Genomic DNA, 24,678 nt, shown 5'->3' with positions numbered 1-24,678 from the left:
AAAGAAAAAAATTTTAATATCTGATACACAGTTTACCCTCTGTAGCTGCAGTTTTAGTATTATTGATTCAGCCAGCTACAGATCAAAATATTTGCCCAAAAAACCCCCCAGAATCAGCTATCTACATAGCATTTCAATTGTATTAAGTGTTATAAGTAATCTAGAGATGATTTAATGTGTTTGGGAGGATGTGTGTAGGTTATATGTAAATACTACGCCATTTTATGTAAGAATCCCAAACGTCTGTGGATTTTGGTGTCTGTGAAGGGTGCAGAGGGACAACTGCATATCTTAATAGCTTGGAATTAACTAGGATATAGTATAGTTTCAGCACATAAGTATAGTAACATTTTACAGTGTTGCATATGTTGTCACAAAATTATTAATTGAAATATTAATACTTACATTTTTTGGCAGACTTACTGAATTGAATCAATTTCTTATGCCATCGGAATGAGTTTTTTTTTTATTTGGTTTTTAAGTCACAGAGCCCTGGATATCTGTGTTTTTTTTTTACATAAGATGAAAAGTAGGGGATACCTGAGTTTAGAGGAGTGGGGATTTGAGAGTTTTAAGAAAGGAATGGGATGAACAATGGAGTCAATAAAAAGAGTGTTTTTGATAGATTTAAGAATAGTTATTAAAACAACAGACAACTTTTTACTTAGATTATTCCTTTTTAATTTGGTTTTCAAACAGTTCTCAGCAAGTACAATCTTTTTCATTGTATGTTTTTGCCATTGTAAATCAGTAACATTAAGGTAAATGGTGTAGGAGTAAATGGGAAGGAAGTAGAGTGTTTCTAGGACAACCATTTGAAGAGATTTTCTTCTCTTTGAATATTTGGTGTTTTAAAAACAATTGAGATTTAAGGTGTAAAAGTGGAAAAATAGTGGCCCTGTGCTCTGATTTTTGAAGCCTCTTCTCCATGTTTTCTGCTAATCTTTTTACCACTAATTGGTGGTCAAGTGCCCTCACATTCAGTCTTGTATACAGAAACTATTTCTTGTTTTTTCTATCTTCCTTTTTTATATGGAACTCTGTCTAGACATATAATTTCTCTTCTATAGCTTTAAAATTATCAAAACATTTTTAAAATTAAAAATTTTTATAGAGATGGGGTTTCACCATCTTGCCAGGTTGGTCTCGAACTCTGGGTCCAAGCAATCCTCCTGCCTTGACTCTTTCCAAAGTGCAGGGATTACAGATGTCAGCCACGGCGGCTGGCCTGTCAAAAGGTTTTAAATTATATTTTTGCCTACAGATTCTCTCTTTGGGGAGAAAATAGTTTGGTTTCCAAGGGAATTTTAAGCCTAATGATGGAGAAATGACAAATGATACCTGTAACCAAGCCTGGAAAAGAATGTGCATTTGTAGTTTAAGATGCACAGTAACTAGGATATAACTGGTACTAGATGTTTGTTGTAATTGTTGGTATTTTTAATAAATTTGAAGAAGCAGTAGTCTAGCCTGGTTCATTTGAACCTTTGCTTCTGATATTTGGAATGACTGCCAGCTGGTTAATGGCTATGATAACCTTTACTTGGCTAATATGCATGTCAGTTTTAGAATTCATCCTAAAAGTGACAGTTTGCCTGTCACCTGCAGAGTTAAGTGGTATGATGGCAGCTGAACAATGAGGGAGGAGAGTGGAGTTGAGAACTGGTAGAAATGAAATCACTCATACAGGGAACATGTTTTTTCTTGAGATAATGAATATACTAGCCCAAAATACGTGGTTGAGTATATTTTGTTTTTGATTGATTGTTCAAAGATACAATTTTTAAGTCTTCGTATATAAGCTATTGTATAATTATGTAAGAAGGAAAAGAAAGTGATGATGGCACTTTGAGGACTTTCAGGCTTAGAGCTAATTAGTCTGTTATCTGGTAGAGCACTAATGTACATGGCTGATTTAATATACAGATTAACAGATTTAAAGCTTTTACCCTTTACTTGTTATTAGGCAGTTAGGTTATCTTCCAGCTTGTTGGCCAGTCAACACCAATGTGTTTCCTTTAACTCCAAGAATCTCAGCATATGCTGTTTTATATATCTTAAATAATTTAAATACATTTCTTACTCTTTCCACAGCATGTAGAGTCCATGAAGTACAGGACAATAAAGCTTCCTACACATATCACCAGAAGGATCTCTTTGAAAGATTCACCACAGGACTACCAGAGAGAATAATTTGTCTGAAGCATCATGTGTTGAAACAACAGAAGTCTATTCATCTGTGCACTAACTAGAAACAGAGTTACAATGTTTTCAATTCTTTGAGCTCCAGGACTCCAGGGAAGTGAGTTGAAAATCTGAAAATGCGGCCATGGACTGGTTCCTGGCGTTGGATTATGCTCATTCTTTTTGCCTGGGGGACCTTGCTATTTTATATAGGTGGTCACTTGGTACGAGATAATGACCATCCTGATCACTCTAGCCGAGAACTGTCCAAGATTCTGGCAAAGCTTGAACGCTTAAAACAGCAGAATGAAGACTTGAGGAGAATGGCCGAATCTCTCCGGTAGGTCCTAAAATACTGAAGGAAGAATGATGAAATATTGTACTTTGTTTTTAGGTGTAGGGCTTCATTCTGCTAGGAAAAATAGTTAATTATTTTTATAACCTGCTGTCTTTGCCAAAAGACAGTTTTCTATCTCCGTATATTTAATACAGAGCAAGTTTGTGCAACCCACAGCCCATGGGCCACAGGTGGCCCAGGACAGCTTTGAATGAGGCCCAACACAAACTTATAAACTTTCTTAAAACATTCTGAGATTTTTAAATTTTATTTTTAAGCTCATCAGCTATCATTAGTGTTAGTGTGCTTTATATGTGGCCCAAGACAATTTTTCTTCCAGTGTGGCCCAGGGACACCCCAAGATAATTTCTCCATAGTGGCATCATTATTTTGCATATCAATTTTAATGTAGAAAAACTATGCCATTTAATTTATGTACTTATATTTCATTTACAGTTACATATTAAAAAATTGATGTATTAAATCCAAACTATGATTTAAACTAGTGTATAGTAAAAATTTTATATGAACTGTAACAAAGATATTCTAATAACTGGGAGGCTGAGTTAGTCTAACTATAACTTATTAAAATGTAGACACAAAAGTTTATCGTTAAACAACTGGATCTGGAATGCGGAGAATGATTATCATTGCTATTTCTAGTCTGTAAAAAATGTGGCATATATCTATTAGAAGGCATCAACTGTTTGGAAAACCAAAGTCTCCTATATATTTTCAGGGAGCAAGTAAACATAATATTACATAGGCGATCTCTGAATTTTTTTGCAAAGTTATTGAGGTAAAACATTACCTAATATCTTATATGCAAAGATGATCATGTAGTACTTGCTCTCTCAAACTAGACAAGCTAGAAATGAAGATTTGAGAGTCATTACTTCAGAGGTGGTAATTAACGCTAAGGGAAGTGGTATAGAGAAAAAGAGCTGAGTTTCATTTCTCTTTGAGAACACATAAATTAAAGAGTAGAAAGTGGAAACATCCAGTTGTGCAGAAAGCTTTTAGAATAGTTGGGGAAGAATAGAGGGAGAGAGCTGTTACGGAAACTGAGGAACATTCTGTGAGGGAAGAATGTAGTTGGCAGTGTTAAATTACCCTTGATGCTATAGAGAGGATACCCATCGTCCTCTCATTTTCTACTCTCACTGCCCTTCACTCTTTGTTTAGAACTCGGATTTTTCCCTTTGTCTAGAGTCATAACTTTTTCTTCACCATAACATTATTTGGGTCCTTTTATGTCCTTTGAAAGGCAGTGCTAGGTGTTAAGACAAAAATGAATGAAACATTATTCTTGTCATTTGTTGTAGTAGTACCATTCAAGAAGATAGCAAGTGGTCAGGGATTAGAAAGTGGATAGAACTTCTTGAATTTGTCTATTATTTTCTTTCCTACTTGGGGTACTCAGGGAACATCATAGAGAAAGGTGATCTTTCAGTAGAGTGTTATTCATTCTAAAGATTGATAATTTAGGGGTTAGTAATAATAGCTGTCATTTATTACATGCCAGGTACTGTGCCAAGGACTTTGCATGGATCATCTCATTGAATTTCACACTGTCTTTCTGAGATGTTAGTACCATTTTTGTAACCGTTTTACAGATTAAGAATTATAGAGATGTTAAGTAATTTAATTTGCTGAAGGTCACACTTTTCACAAGTGGTACAGCCTACTTTGAATCCTAGTAGTATGACTCCAAAACCTAAACTCTGGATAACTGTATTGCCTTCCTGAGCAGAAAACAGAGAAATCAGTGACCTAAACGTCTTAGTATGAGACGTATGAGATCACCAAGAATAGCTACTATTCTAGTTGATTTGGGGGTTTGCTTTGATTGTAGTAAAATCTCCTTCTATATCATGGGAATTTTGCTCCTAAAAATATTTTTCCCCTTAACAATTTAGGCTCATAAATAATTGCTCACTTTTCTTGTGGTTCCATCATCAATACTGATATTTCAGTTTGTTTATTTCTGACTGCCAAATGTCTTGTTTTTGTTGCATGAAGGGAAAGCTTGCCTTTAGTATGGGTTTTTCTTTCTGCAAAATAATCTTTAGGTCTATTAAGTCACTTTCTTTATATTTTTATATGTTGAAATTAATTTCTTAACTACTACATTTAAATGTAGAGACTACTTCTAAGAGCTGAATCACCTAAGTCATATGGTATTACCATGTAATTACAGTCTGAAAACAGACTAAGCCAATGAGCTCGTGTTTATATAAGGGAATATAATTTCAGGAAAATAGTTTATAGTTATTTTCCCTCATTAGGGAAGAAAGCCTTCTTGTGCCCTTTCACTGACTTCACTGCTGGGGCCGTTTGTGTTTCTTCCAAAGGGATGTCGTTTTAGGGCCCTCTGGCATGAAAGGAAGAGAAATGGAGGTGCTACTAGCGTTGGAATTTTTTTTCCCCTTGTAGTAATTAAGTTAATATTTTGTACTTAATTTGTTATGTCTTTTTCTTCTGAGAAAATGTGTAGTCAGACTACAAAGGATTAGTTCAGATGTTTATAACTAGGTCATTTCTTTGCCATAAGGCATATGGATTGGAGTTGGAAAGCAACACAGAAGCTTGGAACTACAATTTTTTAGATTTTGTAGATTCAAGACAATAATTTGAAAAGCAATTAACAAATCTTTCAGTAGAATTTTCTGGATTTTGTTGATAGTGTTAGAAATTTAGGAAAATAATTTAAATATATCTCAGAGGGATGCAAATGTACAAGCACAATATATAGGAGGTTGCAGTGTAAATCTGATCTATTGATGAGTAATGTCCGTACGTAAAATTCACTCACTTTATCATAGATGTCTGTGAGTTTTGGCAAATACTTAGTCACGTAACCACCACAAAAATTATAGATGAATTTTACCTCCCTCTAGAATTCTGTTGTTCCCTCTTATGATCAAATTCTGTCCCCACCTCCTGTCCCTGGCACTTCCTGATCTGCTTTCTGTGACACTTTTTTACTGTTTCAGAATGTCATATAAATTGAATTACGTAGCATGTAGCCTTTTGAGTCTTTTTTCACTTACCATAATGTTTCTGAGATTCATCAATATTATTGTCTGTATTAGTAGCTCATTCTTTTTTATTGCTAAGTAGTATTTTTATTCTTTTTAAATGTTGAGTAGTATTCCATTATATCGATGTGTCTTAGCCCATTTAGCGTTGCTATCACAGAATACCCGACCCTGGATAGTTCATAGAGAAAGAAGTTATTTGGCTCATGCTTCTGGTGGCTGAAAAGTCCAAGATTGAACAGCTGCATCTGATGAGGGCCTCAGGCAGCTTCAATTCATGGTAGGAAGTGGAAGGAGAGTAAGCATGTATAAAGAGATCACATGATAAGAGAGGAAGCAAGACAGAAACTGAGGAAGCCAGACTTTTTTAAACAACCTGCTCTTTTGGTAACTATTCCATTCCCATGAGAAGGAGAACTCAGTCATCTCTGAAGGAGGAGCATTAATTTATTCATGAGGGATCTAGCTCCATAACCCAGATACCTCCCACTAGGTCCCACCTCCCAACACTGCCATGTTGGGGATCAAATTTCAACGTGAGTTTTGTTGAGGACAAACCACATCCAAATCATAGCACGATCTATCACTTTTTTTTTGTTTTTGATCCATTTACCAATTCAAGAATGTGAGGTTATTTCCATTTTGGGGCAGTTGTGAACAAAGTCACTATTAACCTTTGTTCCATAAACTTTTGTATGACCATAGTTTTATTTCTCTTGGGCACTCCCATTAGGCGTGGGACTGCTGGTCATATGTTAACTGCATATTTAACTTTATACGAAGCAGCTCAGTTGTTTTTCGAGAGTACCTGTACCATTTTGAAATTCTTACCAGAAATTCCTGAGAGTTCTACTTGCTCTCCTCCTAGCCAGCATTTGCAATTGTCAGTTATTTTTATTTTAGCCATTATAATAGATATGTAATACTATCTCATTGAGGTTTCAATTTGTATTTCTGTAATGAATTATACTGGCCATTTTTTAATGTGTTTATTTGCCATTCATATGTCAACTTTGGTGAAGTATTTATTCACTTCCCCAAATAATCTCTTGCCTATTTTAAATAATGGAACTGTTTTCTTTTAATAAGTTCTTTGAAAAAATCGTTTTTTAAAAATATATAAACACAAAATTATATTTATTAGTAATATGAAATATGGCATAATATAATAAAAAAAAACATAGTGGCATAAAACAGTCATTTATTTGCCCTTGATTTTTACAATTTGGGTTAACTTCAGCTAGGCTTTTTTTCTAATTATAAACAGGGTCACTCGTGTGGCTGCAGTCATCTGGTGGCTTGGTTGTGGTTGGGCAGTCCAAGATGACCTCACTTACATATTTGGCAATTAGGTTGACCATTAACTGGCTCGCTTCCATATTTCTTTTCTGGAAGGATAGCCCAGATTTCTTACATGGTAGTGTTCCAAGAGGAAAACAGCAGAAATTGCATGGCCTCATGAGACTGAGCATCAGAAGTAATACAGTGTCAATTCTGTCACATTCTCTTCATTGCAAGTCAAGAGGCCTACCCATATTCAAAAGTGGAAGAAATAGATACCGCATCTTAGTTGATGAAACTACAAAGAATGCATAATTGGATTAGGTCAAATCATGGTGGGCTTATATAGCAAGAGTTATGTATAGACCCGATTGATAGATAATAGAGAACCATAGTTGTTTTTCAGCAGAGGAATGACACAGTAAAAATGGTTGAGGAAGATTTAGATTTTCAGGTGGATTTGGTGCATGTGCCAGACTGGAGTTAAGATATTTCTTGGGAAACTCTTAAAGTATTAATCTAGATAAGAGGTAATGTAAACTTATACTGAAATTAATGATTGAATCTGTTGACTTTGATGCTTAGGTTTTCAACATGCTTGTATTTAGATTTTCCCAGACATCTCTTTCTTTCTTGTTCATTGATATCATGTTAGGACACATGTAGTGGGCCTTTAAAAAATTTAGAAATTATCACTTTCTCAGTCCTTTTATGCTTCATGTTTGTTTTGTTTCAACGTTTAGTAATGTGAAATAGCTATTTGCTCACAGAATTTTTGCTCCTTGGGATTTGAACCAGCCACATTGCTTCCCAGAGTTGAAATTTTACCAGAAAACACCCAGAAAATTGTTGGTTTCTGCAGAAACCCCCTTGAGCAGTGAACCTCAACCAGGTTGGGTGTCAATCTCATGGAGTTGTAAAATCTAAAATGTGATTAATTGACAACTTTCCTTTTAACCTAATCTTGTTATTCTAGGGACATTTATTTTTGAGAACAGAACTTAAAAAAATTCAAATGTGGCTTTTGGCCTTTTGACCGATTAATAAAGTTTTTTTTGTTTGTTTGGTCTAGGAAAGGAGAAGAGATTTCTTCTGGAATTTAGATGATAGTTGTAAAACTGTAAATTTAAAAACCACAAAGAATGTGTGATTAGTTTCTGATTACCTATTTTTCTGAGCTGTGTATCATCTACCAATATGGATTACCGACAAAGCATAAATCTTCTGGTGGAAAAATTTGTCCCAGGCAACAGAAGTATACTGAGTTGGGTAGGAAGGAAACTGAAGTGGTTCTTCACAGGTCATGTTTTACTGTTGTTTGGGAACATTGTATTAAAAAGTGGGCTGCCTTCGTTCTAGTTGGTTGGTTGGTTGGAAGATTTTGCTCTAGACCCTCTTCTCTATAACTGCTAGTCTCTCGTATAAGAAGTATACATATATTCTTAAAGCAAGTGAGATGGATTGGAATGTGTACAGCACCTGCTATCTAATTAAAACCTTTCATTATATCTGCCTTTTTCTTTTTCAATCTTGTATCCATTATTCCTCATGTTATCAAGAATATCTTATTTTTAACATATAATGAAAGATACTCCTTCCCTGAGAACATTTCAGTGGGAACAACATTCCTATCCTGATCGGGCTGATAAAGCAGATATTCTTTCCCTGGAATTTCTTGTAACTTTTTAATATTTACTGGATTAAATTTGCTAACATTTTGTTTTGGATTTTTTCTATATTAATGAGATATTTATTTATAATTTTTCCTTCTTGTGATGTCTTTCCAGGTTATCAATATTATGCAGGCCAATTCTGTTCTCTGGAAAAGTTTATGTAAAATTGATATTCATTCTCTTTTAAATATTATAATTCTACCAGTGAAGTTATCTGGGCCTGGAGTCTTTTTGTGGGGAAGGGTGGTGGCAAAGAAGGAGAACATATGGGAAGGTTTTAGATTCTGGATTTCATGTCTTTAATAGAAATTGGACTGTTCAGCTTTTCTATTTTTTTTTCTTATGTCAATTTTGGTGAGATGTGTTTTTCAAAGCATGTGTTCATTTTATCAACATGTTCAAATGTTCTAGCATAAAATTGTTCTTAGTGCCATTTTATTTTCTTCTCCATACTCGTATATCTATAGTAATGTCTCCTTTTTCATTCTTAATATTAGTTGTGTTTTCTCCTTTTATCTTGCTAAGAGTTTATCAATTTAATTTGCTTTTTCAAAGAACCAACCTCTGTGCTTTTTTTTTTTTCTTTATTGTATATCTGTTTTCTATTTTATTTTCTTTTATGTCCTGGAAAGCTTTAAGTTTCTCTAAGCACAGCTTTGAGTCGTATTCCTTAAGTTTTGATGATGTTCTATTTTTGTCATTAATTTAAATATTTTAAAATTTGTATCGTGATTTTTTTTTTCTATGACCCATAGGTTATTTAGTAGTTGTTACTTAATTTCCAAATTGGGCTATTCTGTTTATCTTTCAAATTTTGATTTCTAGTTTGTTCTTCAACCAGATAGAATATATTCTGTATTTCAGTTCTTTGAAATTTATTTAATGGCTCAGCAAATGACTTACGTTGTTGAATGCTTAAGAAACATGTATTCTCTTGTTGCTGAGTCTGAGCTAGTATATATGTCATTTAAGTTAGGTTGATTAAGTTATTCAGATTTATTAATTTTTATAAATATTCATATTTTTATAATTGGTCACATATTTATCCTTTCTAGTGTTCTTTATTCCTTCCTGTTATTCAGTTCTTTAATGTTGAATCATTTTCTTCAGCCTTAATAATATCCTATAGTATTTATAGTGCAGGTTTGATAGCAATAAATTCAGATTCTCTTCTTTTAAAAACTTTAACTTTCATTTTGTTAGATATTTCTACTGAGTGTAGAATTTAGTTTAGCAATTATTTTTAAAAGCATTTTAAGTATGTCATTTCATTGATTTCTGCCTTTCACATCTCTGAGAAGTCTGCAATTTTAAGAAGTGTATCTTTCTCTTTGACTGTGTTTACTTTTTTTTTTTTTTTTGCCTTTGGTGTTAAGCAGTTGACTATGAGTGCCTAGATATGGCTTTATTTGTTTTTATTCAGCTCGAAGTTCACTGAGCTGCTTAAATCTGGGAGTTGATGTATTTTATCAGTTTTGGAAAACCCTCAGCTATTAGTTCTTCAAATACTGCTTCTGAAGCCATTGTTTTCTATTTTTTCCTTATGGAATTCCAATTATATGTATTATTAAATTTATTTTTATGGTATCTCACATGCCTTTATGCGTCTTTCATAATCTAATTTCTCTTTGCACTTTATTTTGTATTTTTTCTATTGAAATGGCTTCCAACTTATATCCCCTATCTTCTGTTTTGTTTATTGTGCTGTTAAATACACACAGTTAGCAATTTTTTATATATTTTGATTCTAGAATATTCACTTGATTCTTTTTGATAATTTTACATTTCTTTGGAATTCTCAATTTTTCATCTGTCTTGTCCATGTTTCCTTTAATTTCTTAAAATAGTTATTCTAATATAACTGTTATATTTTCTGCTAATTTCAGTTTCATGGATCACCATTTGGTTGATTTCTTTTGATACTTATTTTGATTATTAGTCAAATTTTCTGCCTCTTTGCATGTCTTGTAATTTTAAATTTTATATGTTGTGTATAATGGCACTGTGGAGGCTACAGAGGCTTTTCTCTCTGTTGGAGAGTGGGCTTAATATTTCAATCCAGTACAGTCAGTGACTGAACATGGCTATGTTGTAGTTTTAGTAAAACCTAGCCCACTTTGTTTCTTCCTTGTTCCTCAGGTATAATTCTCTAGACTTTTTATTGACAATTTGGTAGATTTCTCTTGAGATTTGAAGTATAGGACATTTCTTCTGCCCTTCAGAGGTTTTGAGCTTTGCTCTTTGGTCTCTTGCTCCATGCAGCATCTAAATTTGAAATACATTGAAGAGAAAACTAGTTGTGAGTTTAAGGTAGGCCTCAAGCAGGACTTTGTCTTGTAAATATCATAAGACTATGAGAAATTTCATTCTGTGTTAAAATTACTGTCTAGCCTTGGAGCTATAGAATCCAGCAGATCAATCATGGAGAAAACTGGCTATGTGTTTACTGCTCTTGCAGTTTCCAAATTTTCACACCACTCTTCTGTGTGACCCCTACCCAGAATCAGCAAATGCTTCCCAAGTAAGAACATAGCTAGTTCAGCCTGCTCTGGAATTTTAGTTAATTTAATCCCTCACTTCCACAGCTCTCTAATGCTTTAAAAGGATTATATTTGCAATTTTTTTTTTTCTGGGGGTGGGGGAGAGTGCTTATTGTCATTTTTTTTTTTTTTTTTTTTTTTTTTTTGAGACGGAGTCTCGCTCTGTCACCCAGGGTGGAGTGCAGTGGCCGGATCTCAGCTCACTGCAAGCTCCGCCTCCTGGGTTCACGCCATTCTCCTGCCTCAGCCTCCCAAGGAGCTGGGACTACAGGCGCCCGCCACCTCGCCCGGCTAATTTTTTGTATTTTTTAAGGAGAGACGGGGTTTCACCGTGTTAGCCAGCATGGTCTCGATCTCCTGACCTCGTGATCCTCCCGTCTCGGCCTCCCAAAGTGCTGTCTACAATGAGTATGAGAATAGGATTTGCCATTGTTATTTGCCATTGTATTCTACTTATAACTACATATACTCTACCTGTATTAAAAGTGGAGTTCATTTATCCCACTGTTGCTGACATACAAGATTTCCATTCGTTCCTGTGCCCAGATATCTAGAGCCTTCTGGTTCTTGCCCTTTTAATGACCTGGTTTTTCAGGCTTTCCTTTGATTCCCTTTTAACCTTCTATTATATATCTTAATTGTGTGGTAAAGCAAAGGAAGAGTTTAAGTGGATTCGAAGTTTGTCATGTTAAGGCGAATTAAATACGGTCCGAGAAGGACTTTGTACTTCTATATTTGAGTTCTACTGGATAAACTGTAACCTAACTTAATAGGTAGACAAGATTGAAAACCTGATTTAGGAATATGCTCCTGTAACAACAGCTGAGTCTTTCCCAATCCCAGCAGCCATATTTCAACCATTCACACACTGCTGAGCGTTCAAACTGTGTTCAAGTAAGGCAAATGCTGATCTGTAACCAATCCAGTTGTTTCTCTACCTCACTTCTGATTTCTGTATATCACTCCCCTTTTTTTGTCTATAAATCTTCTTCTACCATGTGGCTGCACTGGAGTCTCTCTGAATCTGCTGTGATTCTGGGTGCTGCCGGATTTGTGAATCGTTCATTGCTCAATTAAACTCCTTTAAATTTAATTTGGCTGAAGTTTTTCTTTTTAACCAGTAACTGTCAGTAATCTTTTTCAATGACTGATATAATGAACCTGTTAGGAGAAAGACCAGGATGAGATTTAGATAGGTTGAACTTAATGTGCTTGCTGAACTTATCCAAAGGAAAGTTGAAAAGTGAGTCTAGAACTCAGGAAAAAAGCCAGGGTGAGAGAGAAATATGCCTTTGGGAATCATGCACATAGAAGTGATTGCCAGAAAATGGTGGCACAAAGTAAAAATTTCTCCATGCACTTCAGATGATCCATAGTTTCCCTAAACACTGTGGACTTGCAGAGAAGGAAGTGTGGGGACAGCATCAACATATTCTTAGGTACAGGGCCAGCAAGAATCTCTTGGTAGATTCTTGGTAGGAAAAGAATGGTAGGAAAACTCATTTTTCAACCACTACACCTGTTCTATGAATATAGCAATTGGTTATATGTAGAGAAGCATAGGATCACATGTATTTTTACATACTATTGTCATTACTAGGTTTTATTAGGGACAGAACTTTGGTGGAATAAAAGCACATTTAGAATATAATGCTACTTTCATCATCATTTGTTATGTTGTCTTAATTTTCTTCTTCACAACCAAGACTTGAATATATATACACACACACACACAGACACACACACACATATTTACATGGAAGTAAAGTTTACATGGAAAAATGCCAAGGAAGGAGTTTTCAGGCAACAAAAGTATTATATCAGTTGTTCTATTTAGAACACTGTGATATATAGCGTTGTTACCTGCTTTTTCATGTGTGCTGAAAAGTATAACCCCACTTAAACTCAATATATGAAAATCTAGGTTTACACAGAAGATAAAAGGTAAAATAGTCTTTATAAAATAGCAGACTTAGTGAATTTGGATTCAAGATTTAACAATCCACTTTGCCCATAGTCTTTATAAGTTTTTTGTAAAGCTAGGCCTACCAGTGTTTAGGCACAGTGAATGGCTTATAATCCTATTCATAGGAGAGTTGCAACTCATAATTTTATGACACTTTTCTCAAGGTCTCACGTGGCACCCCATCAACTAGGTGTTGGATTGCAGTGGGAAACAACGCAAGGAAAGCTGTTAGCTTCTTTTACTCTTAGCATCTCAATTGTCCTAACAGTAACATTAGCAGCAAGCAGGAACAGCAAGACAACAAAAACAACAGCTGTTAATATGTGTTACTATGTAGCAGGTCACATTCTAAGCTTTGTATATATATGAACTCATTTAATCCCTAACGCAGACCTATGAGTAAGTACTCACATTATCCCCATTTTATAGATGTAGACAGAGAAGTACAGTCAAATAGCTTGCTGAAATGTATACAACTGTGAGTGATGAATCTGGAGTTCAAATCTAGGCTCTCTTGCTCCATATTCCACATTCTTAATCGTGTTGGTATGGTGGCTCTAAACGTCACTGCTTTTTCACAGAAAATGTGCAACAATCCTTTTTTTCCTAACACCCTTTGCATGTTTTTTATATGGGTCCAGTAGACTAGAGCATAGGCTATAATGTACATTCTTTTTCTACCAGATTCCTTTCTTCCCCATTTATCATTAAGCAAACTTAGCAAGGAAAATTATCAGTGATAAAGATGGGTCATTCTGTAGTGATAAAGGAGTAATGAGGACATAATAGTCCTTAACATGTATGCACATAACAACAAAGTGTGAAATACCTGAGGCAAAATATGTGAGGCAAGGAGAAAAGATAAATTCACTATTGTAGCTAGAGACTTCAGCACCCCTCTTATAGTAATTGAAAGATTAAGCAGGCAGAAAATCAGTGAAGATATAGCTGATGTGTATAGCATTTTCTTCAATCAGCTTGACCTAATTGACATTTACAGAATACTCTTTTCAACAACAGCAGAATACACATTTACCATTGAAAACCTGTCTGTCCCAATGGACTGTCTGTTACTTGGATCGGGGAGTGTCTTGTAAAAGGTTATCTTGTCATAATGAATAGGGAAGTCTGGGTATTTGGAGTTGGCTCGGTGGGGAGGGATAGGGCTGTAGAAATTTATTCTTATTTATAGTATCAGCTAGAAGTCTAGCATGTAGAGAAAAGTTTCTTTTTTTTTTTTTTGGGACGGAGTCTCGCTCTGTTGCCCAGACTGGAGTGCAGTGGCCGATCTCGGCACACTGCAAGCTCCGCCTCCCGGGTTCACACCATTCTTCTGCCTCAGCCTCCCGAGTAGCTGGGACTACAGGCGCCTGCCACCATGCCCGGCTAATTTTTTGTATTTTTAGTAGAGACAGGGTTTCACAGTGTTAGCCAGGATGGTCTCGATCTCCTGACCTCGTGATCCGCCCACCTCGGCCTCCCAAAGTGCTGGGATTACAGGCGTGAGCCACCGCGCCCGGCGAGAAAAATTTCTTTTCTCCTTCATTTGAAGCTTTGCCTACTCCCTACCCACAACAAAGATGGTTCAGTAGAAACCGGTTATGTGGAATGTAAGGTAAGATCATGCCTTCTCATTAGGAGTCGTAATCACTTTCCTCATTCATATTAATGTATTCATATATAATATAAAAATCACCACCAAGAAAAGAAAATTAGAGTAAGGAAACTTTCAATATTTGGAAAATAATACATGTGGAAGACTTCTGGAGATAGCTATATGATTTTGAAGAGAAAGTAAAATTTTTTATAAATCAAAAAGTATAAACCATTAATATTACCAATAGGAGGGAAATTGCAAAGCTTAGCAAAAAGCACTGGATAAACTGTGGCATAAAAAAGGGAGTCCAAGTTGGATGCAGTGGCACAAGCCTGTAGTCCTAACTGCTAGGGAAGTTCAGGCAGGAAGATCACTTGAGTCCAGGAGTTCCAGGCTGTTGTACCCAATGATCGTGTTTGTGAATAGCCACTGTACTCCAGCCTGGGCAACACAGTGAGACCCCATGTCTAAAAGAAAAATAGGGAGTCAGGTTTAGTGATTCATTCATTTATTCTTTTAATTATTTATTTGAGGTTCTTTAGAACTATTAGAGAATAAAACACATCTGATTGTTTATATCTAGCCTGTTAAATGGTATATTAGTTATCTTTTGCTGTGCAACAAATTACCAACCTAGTGGTATAAAACAACACAAACTTACTATCACACAGTTTCTGTGGATTAGGAGTTCTTGCACAGTTTAGGTGGCATCTCTGCTTTGGGTTCCCTCACAAAGGTACAAAAGGTGTTGACTGGGTCTGCAGTTTCATTTTAAGGCTCAATTGAAGAAGGATACAGTTCTAAAATCATATGGTTGTTGGCAGAATTCACTTTCTTGGTGTCGTTTGGACTAAGAGCCTCAGTTTTTTGCTCTCTGCCAGAGGCTGCCCTCAGTTCCTTTCCAAGTGGACCTCTCCAGAGGGCAGCTCACACCATAGCTTGCTTCATCAAAACCAGCAAGAAAGAGAATCTGCTAGCAAGATAAAGTTTCAGTCTTTTTAAACACAATCGTGGAAGATGCATTCCATCATCTTTGCAATATTCTATTGATTAGAGCAAATCACAGGTCCCATTTATACTTGGGGAGGGGATTTTCCAAGGTCTCGAACACCAGAAGATAAAAATCAGTGGGGGCATCCTACAGTCAACCACCACAGCAGGGATCATGTGTTTTTAACATGTTTCATTGTGCTCGGTAATAGCATCAAAGTTTTCATTGTGTACCAACACTTTACATAAATTATCTTATTTAGAAGTTAAGTGATTTGCCTCACACCACATAGTAAGTGCTAAAACCAGTAAGAACTGAAAGAGTCTGACTCTAGGTATTGCAGAATAATTTATCTTCAATTAAACATGAAAAGCTTTAAATGGTGCTTCTTGTCTGTTTTAAAATGTTCTAGAATTGAGGTGGGTAGCATTTTTATAGCAATAAGAATACTATTCTGGTTATTAATTGTTACCACATGATTTTAGACTAAACATTTCAATCACAGTGAACTTCATTGTTTGTGGCTCAATGTCTTGCTTCCCTTGATTCCTAGTACAAAGACTGAAGGGGCAAATAATGAGCAGATTCTGTGAAACATGTCCTCTGAAGAGGAATCATAAGCGTGGCTTGAAGGCAGAGTTGCTGAACGGATATTTCATTTATTTCATAGATGTTGCCAGATTAATATTTTATACTCGTTTTCTGGATGATGGCTTTGGTTACTGGATTCCAAAGGCCAGTGTTTTTTTCTATGAAATGTTTTCTAATTCATATAAAGCTAATTCTTTTTTCTCTTCATTCCTGTATTTTATTTTATTTTATTTTTTTTATTTTATTTTACTGCTTATAATAGTCTAGGAGTGCCTCTGGATGGCTATGTCCAAGGGTATAAATTTGCAAGTAGTAAAGAAATTTACCATTACTTAAAAATCATTCACCTTCGTTGTGAAGTTCCTTTCCTCTCTCTCCCTCCTTTCTTCCTTCCTTTTCTCTCTCCTTCCGATTTAGAGTGATCGCATATGGCAAGACTTTAAATTATTGTACTCGGATTATTTTGAACTTGCCTTTAATTTCATTTATGTGTGACTTTTTCCTGTAATTATATGTATACAGTACATATGTAATCTTTCATACATGGGCATTAATTTCATAGCTATGAGTACAGAAAATCCCATTTTAATAGGATATCCAAATAGTGTACTTTTTGGATAGTCTGACCTTTTGTTCATTTAATGACAAGCTGATTATCTCTATTCACTTAGAAGCTCCCTGCCTCCTTCCCTCCCTCCTTCGCTTCCTTCCTTCCTTCCTCCCTCTTTTTTTTTTTTTTTTTCCCCCCCACACTTTTGCTCTGTTGCCCAGACTGGAGTGCAGCGGCATGATCTCTGCTCACTGCAACCTCCACCTCCTGGGTTCAAGCAATTCTCCTGCCTCGACCTCTCGAGTAGCTGGGATTACAGGTGTGCACTGCTGTGCCTGGCTAATTTTTCTATTTTTAATAGAGACAGGTGTTTGCCATGTTGGCCGGGCTGATCTCGAACTCCTGGCTTCAATTGATCTGCCCACCTTGGCCTCCCCAAGTGCTAAGATTACAGGTATGAGCCAGAAGCAGATATTTTTGATGAATACTTTATAATTCAGTTTTCAAAATATAGATAAAAATACAAATGGAATTAGTTAACAGCCACAAGTAAATATAGCTTTTATATAAATAATCACAACTATTCAAATGTAAATTAAATTTGACTTTCTCCTCACTACAGATCCTTATAATAGCTCACTTGCTGCAGATAGTTGTCTGCTTTTTTTGGTTTGCTTAGCTTTAACAGGGGTTGACAAAGTATGGCCAGTGGGACAAGTCTACCCTTCTCTGTTTTTTTTGTTTGTTTCTTTCTTTCTTAATGGCTTCCAGGCTAAGAATGGTTTTACATTTTTAAATGGTTGGATCAAAAACAAATTCAAAGCAGAACATGTAAGAGGCCATTCGTAGCCACAAAACCTACATAGTTTGCTCTCCTACCTTTTATAGAAAAAGAAAGGTTTGTGTGAACCAGGATGTTTTCATCATTAAGTCTTGTCTTTTGTAGTCTCTGAATTGTTAGGCATGTTACATGTTGATATGGACATGCTCTGAAATAAAGGTCCAAATATTGATATTATTCTTAGGCTCTTGTTTTACTATACATCTTTTGTGCTTGTTTCTGTTTTTTTTTTTTTTTTTTTTTTTCTGAGACAGGGTCTTGCTCTGTTTCTAAGGCTGGAGTGTAGTGGTGCAATCAAGGCTCACTGCAGCTTCAATCTGCTGGGCTCAAGCGATCCTCCTACTTCAGCCTCCCGAGTAGCTGGGAACACAGGTTTGCGCCATGATGCCCAGCTATTTTTTTTTGTTTTTTTTGAGGTGGAGTCTAGCTTTTATCACCAGGATAGAGTGCAGTGGCGTGATCTCAGCTCACTGCAACCTCCACACCCCAGGTTCAAGTGATTCTCCTTCCTCAGCCTCCTAAGTAGCTAGGATTACAGGCATGCATTGCTACACCCAGCTAATTTTTGTATTTTTAGTAGAGATGGGGTTTTACCACGTTATCTCCTGACCTTATCATCTGTCCACCTAGGCCTCCCAAAGTGCTGGGACTACAGGCGTGAGCCACCGTGCCAAGCCTATGCCCAGCTAATTAAAAAAAAATTTTTTTTTGTATAGATGAGCTCTCCCTATGTTGCCCAGGGTGGTCTGGAACTCTTGGGCTCAAGCAGTCCTCTTGCCTCAGCCTTCCAAAGTGCTGGGTTTACAGATGTGGGCCATTGTGCCTGGTCTTACTGTATATATCTTTATAAGCTTACATTTTACCTCTTATTTCTTCTTGCTTTTATTATATGTTCAATTATTCTAATGTTTTTGTGTCTCTTCCTACTAGAGGCACCTTGCATTTAGTGCTGAAGTGGCTCTTAGGTGGAGGAGATCTGATCTGGTATGCTTAGAAAGGAACAATCTAGTGAAATGAAGGACCTGGGCTTCTCAAATTTGGGTTTGGATCCCAAGTCGACCACTTACTAACTTAGTGATCTTAAAAACGTCATGTAAGGGGGCTTTTTGATCTTCAGTTTCTTCACTTTAAAAATGGCAATAATATCTATTTTGCAATAAGTTTAAAATGAAATTTAAAAATATGCAGAATAATTTTTGTTTATTAGTAGGTCCTCAATAAATAGATTTTTAGCTGATAATGGTAGCTGATAATCCAAAATGCATGATTTTACATACTTTCATAGAACTAGAGAATATGTTTTCATTTTTTCTAATGTAAAATAGTTAACACAATGGATGAGGTAATTTAGAAAACTTACACATTCTTCAGAGTGATTGCTCACCCTGAAATAAATCACTTAACCTCTTTGGGTCTAGGATTTACAATTGTAGAAAAGTAAATTGGGGTAGGTGATCACATTCAACAAATGTGTTTATTGGAACAGAATAGTTAAATATATACTAGGTTAAATAGAAGGATAGAATGGGCTTTATTTCTCGTGATTCTGCTCTCATAACTGGACAATATGATTTTTAAAACTGTTTGATGCTTCTAAATATGGGAATTATAATTGCCCACCCCAAGCTTTATTTAGAATATAGAAATTTTAATTATTCATTATCACTACCCAGACCTGTAGGGAAGAACACACCATTCTTGGAGAAAGGTGTCATATGAAAAAAATGTTAAAATCTTAAATAACTAAATTGTAAAAATTTAAACTTTGTATTTGAATGTTTTTCTCCCATATATAAATGCTACATAGGCAAAGTAAATTTTCATTAAGTATTTTATTTAATATAATGTATGAATAGTTGAGCTGAGGGGCTTGATTAAACATTCTTTATGTTTTATTCTTTTATTCTACTATACTGAGCTGATGATGACTTCAATAACTTCTTGATAATTGAAGATAAATAATAGCAGGAAATACAGCCATTGTGGCATATTGATTTCAGTATCACTTGATTTATAGATGGCACACATCTGCTACAAATTCTTTAGAAAAAAATTACCCTGGGCTATTTTTTACGTTTCTTTTAGGCAAATTTGTGTTTTAGTATGATTTCTTTTGTTTGTTTTTGAAATTGTTTTATTGATGTCTTTTAATTCATTTAGCTCAAGCTTGTCCAGCTCGCAAGCTTTGAACACAAATTCGTAAACTTTCTTAAACATAATGAGATTTTGTTGCGATTTGTTTTTAAACTCATCAGCTATTGTTAGTGTATTTTATGTGTGGCCTAAGACAATTCTTCTTCTTCCAGTGTGGCCACAGGAAGCCAAAAGATTGGAAACCCCTGATTTAGATAAAATAATGAAACAAAATGGTTGTTTAGTTTGGAGATCAGTATTCTAGGCAAAGCTGTCTGAAGGAGAACAAATATAAATAGATATCAATGTATGTATTAGAGCTAGCCTGTGAATTACAATGGATACATGGAGATGTAATGTAAAATAGCACACTATGCTTTTCTTGTTATTGTTGCTTGTTCAAATAGAGTGAATTTGATTTAACATAGTCTTTTTGTTCTTTTTTAAAAACTGTATTGAAAAGCTATGGCGTGGCAGAGGTATTTTACATTTTCAAAAGTGTAATGTTAATTCTCAGTTTTACTTAATAGCACTTCAGAAATATTATCTATTTTACCATTTGTTATGTGCAGAAGCTAAGAGACTTATTTTTCTGCAAGTCAGTGGCAGAAGAAGAAATAAAAATCTTCCAAAGAATTATGAAGTTGTATCTGATTTTCAGTATACTGCCAACACTGTCCTCTTTTATACTTTAAGTTTCCCTTCCTTTTAGAATTAACTTAGGACAGTATGGTTTATTAGCCTATAGATAATGACAGAATATCCAATTTTATATTACAGTTACTTTTGGTATTTGTTGTGTGTGATCAGAGATCCCCATGTAATAGTATTAAAAAGATGGCCACTTGAATCATTACATCTTTGTTATATAGATATACCTGTGTAAGCATATAGAGACCTTGTTTAATATTGATTGAGATTAACCATAATGATAGGTTAGTGTCTGTATAAATAAATAGAAATGGCACATTAAAACAGAAGTTTGCTAGATTAGGTAATTGCTGTATTCCATGTGGGTCATGGGTCTGTGGGAAGAAACCACATACTGTAAGTTAAAATTAAGTCCCCAGTTTATTTGATCAGTAATACAAAAGCTTATTGGACATGGTAATGCCATATAGAGTAGAAACAGATGTAGTATATCTAAAAATAATTTCCTGTGGTCCTTTAGAGTCCCCAGTGGGGTCATAAACTGCCTATGCAGTTGTCCACACAAGGTAACTTCTTGCCAGATTTAAGCTCATTTCTTGCTATGCCGTAATCCTTTTATACCTGGAGCTAATTTCACCTTTCTACAAAAATATGCACAATTTATGTACTTCCATTTAAAGGAATGTGTACAGGCTTCTAGGATCTATTAGTTCTTAAATCAAACCTGTGTCAGTAATAACCCTATTCTGATCCTTGAGAAGAAAGCAAAAGTCATTTCAAGGTATCTCAATAATAAATACACCTTTGGCTTCCCTGCACTATGGAAAGTGCATCTCTTCAAAATACTGATAGTGCCATATATATATATAGTCATGTGTTGCTTAAGGGAGGGGTTACATTCTGAGAAATACATCATTAGGTGATTTTTTGTGACTGTATGAACATCATAGAGTATACTTACATCACAGAGTGTAGTAGGCTAGGCTAGGCTAGTGTGTACTGCATACCTGGGGCATATGATATAGGCTGTTGCTCCTCGGCTACAAACTTATACAGCATGTTACTGTACTGAATACTGTAGGCAGTTGTAACACGATGGTTAAGTATTTGTGTATCTAAACATATCTAAATATAGAAAAAGGTACAGTAAAAATATAATCTTGTGGACCTACTATTATATATGTGGCCCATTGTTATGTGGCGCATGACTATATATATATATATGTATTTTCTGTCTTGTAGAAAATGTATGTTATATGTGTGTATATACACACACTGTGTATACACAGACACACACATATAAACACACATGGAAGCTTGTTGAAAACCAACTTAAGTCGGCTGATCACTCATTATTATTTGATTGTTTTTGATAGCTATTGGTAGCTTCCAATAACTAGAGGTCAGTGAAAAATATAGGCTTCCTCCCCCATAATTCTAACATTTAATGTCTTACAGTGAAGATAAGACTTAAAGGGGAAGTTCGTACTCCATCTTTTTAGGTGTTCCTGCAATATCTTATATTAAAGATTCTCTTGAGAAACTTGTAGCATTATTCCAACAACAGGATTTGATCATCCTTCTGTTCAGGCATCAGATAATAATCTGAATCAGCCCCTAGACACAGTGTGGATTGGAATCTAAGCCTAGGACATCATTCCAAAGAGTATTGGCTACTGGATTTACTAAATTCTTACATATTGTTCTCAAAGTTGGTAGTGCTTCTATAATATTTCAAGGTACTTCACAGAAGTTAACTTTACCCAGCAAAATAGTATTTCTAGAGTCTATTTAGCTTATAATAAACTTCCTGGTTTTGATAGGAAATAAAGCTTACTGAACAGCTTGATACTGCTGCTGCCTTTGGGATGTAGGCGTTTGATGATGTAATAATTAATCCCGAAGTGTTAATTCCCAGACCCATTGAGTCATAAACTCGGTGATGAGGCTCAGTAATCTGTATTTTAACAAGCCCTCAATGTGCATCTGATGCACACTAAAATTTGAGAACCACTGTCCTAAAGTATAATAACATTTTGATATTTAAATTACCAACAGAGAAAATACATAACAGAAAAAGAAAACTGTTACTAACAATGAGTCATCTTTGGGATTTTATTATAACCAGTTAGTCCTCAGGTACCTGGTATTCACCCGTGAAGTAAACATTTATATCTTGTGTCCTGTTAAGTATAGAACATCATGCATTATGATGGGAGTGAGGTTCAGTTCAAAAACTATTTAGCACCTTCTATTTATTCATTTTAGGATACTGCTGCTTTTGTAAGACTTAACTCATTTATACAGCCAGAGCTTTTGGTCACAAGAGCCTTGAAAGAAGAATATAAATAGAATATTGCTGTGCTTGTTTGTGTCAAAGAATATAAACTGACACATGTAAATTTTAAATATAACTTTATCCATTCCAGTCTTGTCCAGTTAAAACCTACTGGAATCTTTTTTTTTTCATAGTTTATCCATGTGTAATACGTGAGTTAGTATATTTTATTTTTAATAGATGTCAACCATTTTTACCTTTTTTGTTCTACCCATAATTTTCTGCCTCGAATGATACCACTATTGACAAATTAGCAAGAAGATATTTATGACTTTTCTATTTTCTAAGAGGACTTTTGCATATTTGCGTATAAATTGTGGTTTAAGAAAGATACACAATGACATTTTGACAGATTTTAATTTTCTTAGTCCTGGCAGGATGCAACTTATTTTGTCTTATTACATCTGGATGAAAACATTAGAATCTTGTTGCTATAACTGTAAGTCAGGGTGTTGAATTTGCCTTTGAGATACAGAAAATAGAACAGTGTACTTGAATATACTCTGCAGCATAGTGACATAGCTTGAAAGGAGGATAAGTGTCAGCATGATGAATTGAGCCAGCATTTTTTTTTTCCATCCAATTAAAATAATATATAAGGTCACGAATATCCAGTTGTGGTTGTATATCCATATTCTATTTGTGATGAACACATGATTTCTTTCAGTTTAAATTTATGTGTTTGTTTATTTTTTCCTGGAAGTGTTATACTATTCTGAAATATTTAGATATAAAAATGTATTTACTTCATTGTTTTTAGACAAATTTATAATGTTGGCATTTCGTAATCTGTTCACCTCATTAATGTTTGCTCTTAATACTTCCTAATTTGCATCCTAAACTTAAGCCTTTATGCTGAACAACCCACTGTGCTTCCTGTCTATGCCTTTATATATTTTACTGTTTTACTGATTCAGCTCCATCCTCAGCTGTCCTAAGCATTTTTAGTAAGTGTTGGTGGTTCTTTAAAACTCAGCCCAAGCATGTCTTCCTCTGAGAATTCTTTCTTGACCTCATTCATCTGAATTAGGTGCCCTTTCTGTATGTTCACCTAGCAGCTATGGCCTGCTCCTGTCCTTGTACTCTCCACAGTGTGATAACTTTTAATGCATTTGTCTTTTAACTGAATCTTAAGTGAGTATCTTGATGGAACGGATTATATCTTATTCATCTTTGTATCATAGTGTTTAGAATCTGGCGTCTTTAATAAAATGCTCATTGAATGAATGAATGAATGAGCCCAATTGATTTGGGGAGCATCTTACCTGATTAAAAATCATTCTTTGTATTCTCAGCAGATAATGGTCATCTTAGATATGCTGATCTATGCCTGTTATGTCTTTGATCCCACGTATTACTTAGTCCAGTACCTTTGGCATAGTGAATGCTGCATGAATGTATTGGAATTAAGGACTGTATTTTATATAAATCATAAACATTTTCATCTGTGGATTTAATTATTTTATAATTAAAACTTAATATCTTTAGATGCCATCTTTTTTTTAAAAAAAGATTTTATTGACCTTTTACCACTTTGATCAAAGTACACCTTTTGGGTTCATGATTTTATTTCCTTTTCTTTTTTTTTTTTTTTTTAGACAGGATCTCACTCTGTTACCCAGGCTGAGTGCAGTGGTGTAATCACTAGCATGCTCACTGCAGCCTTGACCACCTGGGCTCAAGTGATCCTCTTGGCTCAGCCTCCTAAGCCAGCTGAGACCACAGGCACATGCCATCCAGCCTGGCAAATTTTTGGGTTTCATTGCATTACATTTGACTTTTTTTGTTGTTGTCCAGCCATATAATTCTTGTCAATATTATACAGTAGTTTCCTCTGAAATGTTGCATTTTCATGTCATTGTGAAAGGTATTAGAGATAATTTTTTTTGTAGGTCAGGCCACAATCACAGTTACCACTGTGATAAAATATAAAAGTGTACACTGCCATTCATAAACAGGAAGAT

General features: G+C 35.1%; 1 protein-coding gene across 23 annotated transcripts in view; it reads left to right on the top strand.

The window, feature by feature from the left end:
- FUT8 (fucosyltransferase 8) overlaps positions 1-24,678 on the top strand; it is a 339,734-nt gene that overhangs the window by 157,114 nt on the left and 157,942 nt on the right. For all 23 annotated transcript variants that reach the window (XM_050799254.1, XM_050799257.1, XM_050799256.1 and 20 more), the window contains one exon: positions 2,095-2,524. In XM_050799254.1, coding sequence (XP_050655211.1) covers positions 2,322-2,524 — 203 coding nt within the window. In that variant the 5' untranslated portion in view covers positions 2,095-2,321. The remainder of the gene's footprint in view (positions 1-2,094; positions 2,525-24,678) is intronic.

This window comes from Macaca thibetana, chromosome 7, assembly GCF_024542745.1.
Source record: "Macaca thibetana thibetana isolate TM-01 chromosome 7, ASM2454274v1, whole genome shotgun sequence".
NCBI lineage: Eukaryota > Metazoa > Chordata > Mammalia > Primates > Cercopithecidae > Macaca > Macaca thibetana.
This window is presented reverse-complemented; position numbering and strand designations above follow the sequence as displayed.